The sequence below is a fragment of the Galeopterus variegatus genome, unplaced genomic scaffold (assembly GCF_000696425.1).
Source record: "Galeopterus variegatus unplaced genomic scaffold, G_variegatus-3.0.2 Scaffold3725, whole genome shotgun sequence".
Classification (NCBI taxonomy): domain Eukaryota; kingdom Metazoa; phylum Chordata; class Mammalia; order Dermoptera; family Cynocephalidae; genus Galeopterus; species Galeopterus variegatus.
Window position 1 is genome coordinate 2693 of NW_007729836.1, and position 690 is coordinate 3382.

Below are 690 nucleotides of genomic sequence, written 5' to 3' on the forward strand. Positions count from 1 at the left end.
AAAATAGCCCAGGTCCCTGCTTCATGGAGCCTACAATCTAGTTGGGTATGGGCACAGACCAGGAATCAAGCAAATATGCTTCTGAGTACAAGCCAAAGTAAGTGCACTGGAGGAAAATTTGTTCTGATGGAAAATAGCTGTGCAATCCCAGGCTACTTAATTCACCTTAATGAGCCTCATCCAGTCATTACGTAGTAACCAGGATAATTGGTCAAGTGATGGGTACAGACCTTGGCATATATTATGTGCACAATAGATGTGTGTTGCAACTGCTGACAGTGAAGTTACCTTCCTGAAGGTCATTGACAAAAAGATGAATTTTCTTTCCCATGTTTCCATATTTCCTTTAATTCTTTATGTTTGTGTGCATGTCTTACAGTTCCAGGGAGGGTTTTGGGTCAGTGGAGAAAGTCGTGCTGCTCATGTTTCTCTCAGCGGTTATCCTGATGGCCATCCTGGGGAACCTGCTGGTGATGGTGGCTGTGTGCAGGGACAGGCAGCTCAGGTAAGCAGCTTGAGGGAATCTCTTGAGCAAATCTGGGTGGAGTTCTGGGCTCTCCCTGGAGAGCTGGGTCTGAATATTTCCACTATAATTTGTAATTATGAAGGAAAACATTCATGGAAATGGTCTTTGAAAAAAATGGAGGAGGGAAAAAGGGATTGCACATAATCCTACAACTTCAGTATATC

The 690-nt window shown here is 43.6% G+C and overlaps 1 protein-coding gene across 3 annotated transcripts in view; it reads left to right on the plus strand.

The window, feature by feature from the left end:
• The first annotated feature begins 326 nt into the window (after positions 1–326).
• HTR4 (5-hydroxytryptamine (serotonin) receptor 4, G protein-coupled) overlaps positions 327–690 on the plus strand; it is a 104259-nt gene continuing 103895 nt past the window's right edge. For all 3 annotated transcript variants that reach the window (XM_008585806.1, XM_008585804.1, XM_008585805.1), the window contains exon 1: positions 327–505. In XM_008585806.1, coding sequence (XP_008584028.1) covers positions 357–505 — 149 coding nt within the window. In that variant the 5' untranslated portion in view covers positions 327–356. The remainder of the gene's footprint in view (positions 506–690) is intronic.